The 2,814-nt window shown below is 49.6% G+C and overlaps 1 protein-coding gene across 1 annotated transcript; it reads left to right on the top strand.

The window, feature by feature from the left end:
* Positions 1-541: 541 nt before the first annotated feature.
* Positions 542-1,084, top strand: LOC146353464 (twist-related protein 2-like). The gene has a single exon (XM_084832263.1). The coding sequence runs from the start codon at positions 587-589 to the stop codon at positions 1,082-1,084; it is 498 nt and encodes a 165-aa protein (XP_084688389.1). The 5' UTR covers positions 542-586.
* Positions 1,085-2,814: the final 1,730 nt, after the last annotated feature.

Raw genomic sequence — 2,814 nt, 5'->3', positions numbered from 1 at the left:
GGCACCAAATGTAGAAACTCAACGGCACTGCGATCTTCATTGACAGGGTTGTGGGCAGGGGTCAGCCCCACAGCCCCCTGTCAATTAGGACCAGTGAGGGAAACATCCTCTGGCATCCAAGTGGCTGGCTAGAGCATCTGTGCCTAAGAGCTTTGATGGTGGTTGTGGGGGGGGAGGGGAGGGGAGAGGATGCAGGGGGGAAGAGGAAAGGAAGGCAATCTGGAACCCATAAGCTCCCTTGATGTTTGCATTATCGTCAACGGTTGTATTGGTCTGCGTGCAGCCCCTCCCCCTAGAACTCCTTACCCTATCCGTAGAGGGCATTAACAAACTTTTAACAATGTCCCTCCTCTCTTTTAGCCCTAAACGAAGGAGGGAAGGAGGGTGAATAAGCAGATCCTTGGAAGTTGGAGCAACTCAGAAAGCCTGTGGAGCCCACGAAGCTGTCGGCTCTTGGAGTCCCATCCTTGAGGTTGCTCTGCTTGAACACCAAGTTGCCTTGGCTTGGGTTCTACGTGGACCGTTAGTTCCAAGTCCCCGCTGTGTGTGCCGAAAGGGAAGGGACAGGGAAGCAGACGTGGAGACGATGAAAGAGGAAAGCATGTGCCCAGACTCCCCAGAGGGCAGCCTGGTGACCAGCGAGGAGGAAAGCGAGAAGGTGCCGAAGAAAGGCCTCCGCAAAAGAAGCCAGCTAGGCATGCCCTTGACCTCCGCTCCCCCGGAGTGCAGCACCCCCTCGCCGCAGGGCAAGCGCAGCAAGCGGAGCCCGGTGCCGCAGACCTTCGAGGACATGCACACGCAACGGGTGATCGCCAACGTGCGGGAGCGCCAGCGCACCCAGTCGCTGAACGACGCCTTTGCGGAGCTGCGCAAGATCATCCCCACGCTGCCCTCCGACAAGCTGAGCAAGATCCAGACACTCAAGCTGGCTGCCCGCTACATCGACTTCCTCTACCAGGTCCTGCAGAGCGACGAGCTCGACCACAAGATCTCCAGCTGCAATTACCTGGCCCACGAGAGGCTCAGCTATGCCTTCTCCGTCTGGAGGATGGAAGGGGCCTGGTCCATGTCGGCATCCCACTGAAAGCCAGCCAGCCGGAAGGTACGTCTCGCCCTGAGTGCTTCTCCAACCCCTCTGGCTGGTCTCTAGGCTTAAATCAGAGGCCCAAACTCTGGGTGGGTGCGGGGAGAAGACTGGCTACAGATTATATTTTTAGTGGGACCATATAATACGTTTCAGGAAGTAGTTCTGGAACATGTAGGGCTGCATCCAGAATCTGCCTTCCGCAAGAGGAAGGGCTCCACTCACGGAAGTTTCCCTCTGCCTGATTTTGGGGGATTGCCACTTCACACACACACACACACACACACCCAGACCACAGCCCAGACCTTTTAGCAGGGTCTCCTGACTCCCTGTGCAGTATTTTCAGGGGGCTAGAAGGGCTGCCGTGGGAAGAAGGGGGTGGGGAAGTCCACTTTCGAGAGTGTGGCTGATGCAGCATAAATCTGGATCCAACCCATAACAATAAGAAAAATAAATGAATTAAAACGAGTGACCTGGGGCATGTACAAAATGCCTTTCCAGTGCCAGTGATCAATTGCAAATTGCGGTGGGATTCGTAATAAGGGCTTTAAGGTCAGAAAACATGATCTCCAGGCTGGCTTGAGATCCTGGCAGGTTTCAGAAAGGCAATAGTCTGGATTTTTGGAGAGGGAAAAGTGAAAGTGGTATGTTCACCTTGGCACAACTGGTGTGCTGCACACTCAGTTCCATTTGTCCCGCTGTCACCTCTGATCAAAACATGCGTCGCCGGAGAAGAGAGCAGTTTGAGTCGTAGACCCCACAACACAGGCAAATGACATCTCTCTCATATCATCTTCTGCCGCAAAAGAAGAAAAGAAAAAGACAGAACCCACTGTCTAAAATTGCCTATCATTAAGACTTTGGGGGCTGGGATCCAAGAACCGCAGTTCTAAGTGCATGTCTTTTGCAAGTAAGCCCCACTGAATTCAGTGAGACTTAAAGAACATGGTTACGATTGTTCAGCAAGGAAATGGTGAACTTGGGTTGTCAGCTTTGTTTTGATTTTAAATAGGCCCATGTTTAATTTTCTAAGAACGGCCTTTCCCCCCCCCCCCCAACTTGCTCAACAGCTACTGTCCATTTTTACATCTTTGCTTAGGCTTATCTTCTCAAAGATGCAATGAATGCACAGTACAAGGCATCCGGGTTCAAATGTTTTATTCAATTTATATACCTTTCTAAGTAGGAAAAGGGAATTTTCACATGCAAAACACTTCTAATAGAAATTTAAAAACATTCACACGCTCTGAATTTTCTTCCACATTAAACAGTATTCAAACATCACACACAAATTATGTCAAAGGCTCAAAATCACTTCATAAGCAAGGATGAACAGAGACATCCTGATGTATAGATACATCTTCTACCCATTCAGAGCTCCTGTAAGAGAAGCCCCCGCATTATGTCCATTTTACAGGTGTGGAATTGAGGATTATAAAACAGCAGCTTTCTAAAGACCACCCACTGCTATCAAGCCAAGGTACTTACACTGGCCTAAAACCCCAGTTCATGTGCACTGAACAACGCCAGCACTTGAGGATTAAAGGATCAATGATTCATTCTTCCCTTAAAATACAACCAGGTTTTTGACAGTATCTGAACATAAATAACTGTCACCTACTACTGGTTCCATATGCACGATTGCTAACATGGATTAAATGGCACTCACACCACCTATAAGTATGCATGGTTTTAGGTAGGGATGCCACAGATATGCATGATTTTCTGCT

The sequence above is a fragment of the Heloderma suspectum genome, chromosome 2 (genome assembly GCF_057233095.1).
Source record: "Heloderma suspectum isolate Gila_16-S chromosome 2, 16-S_ref, whole genome shotgun sequence".
NCBI lineage: Eukaryota > Metazoa > Chordata > Lepidosauria > Squamata > Helodermatidae > Heloderma > Heloderma suspectum.
This window is presented reverse-complemented; position numbering and strand designations above follow the sequence as displayed.

Coding starts and splice junctions, on each gene's coding strand:
- LOC146353464 (XM_084832263.1), top strand. CDS start 587: ATGAAAGAGGAAAGCATGTGCCCAGACTCCCCAGAGGGCAGCCTGGTG.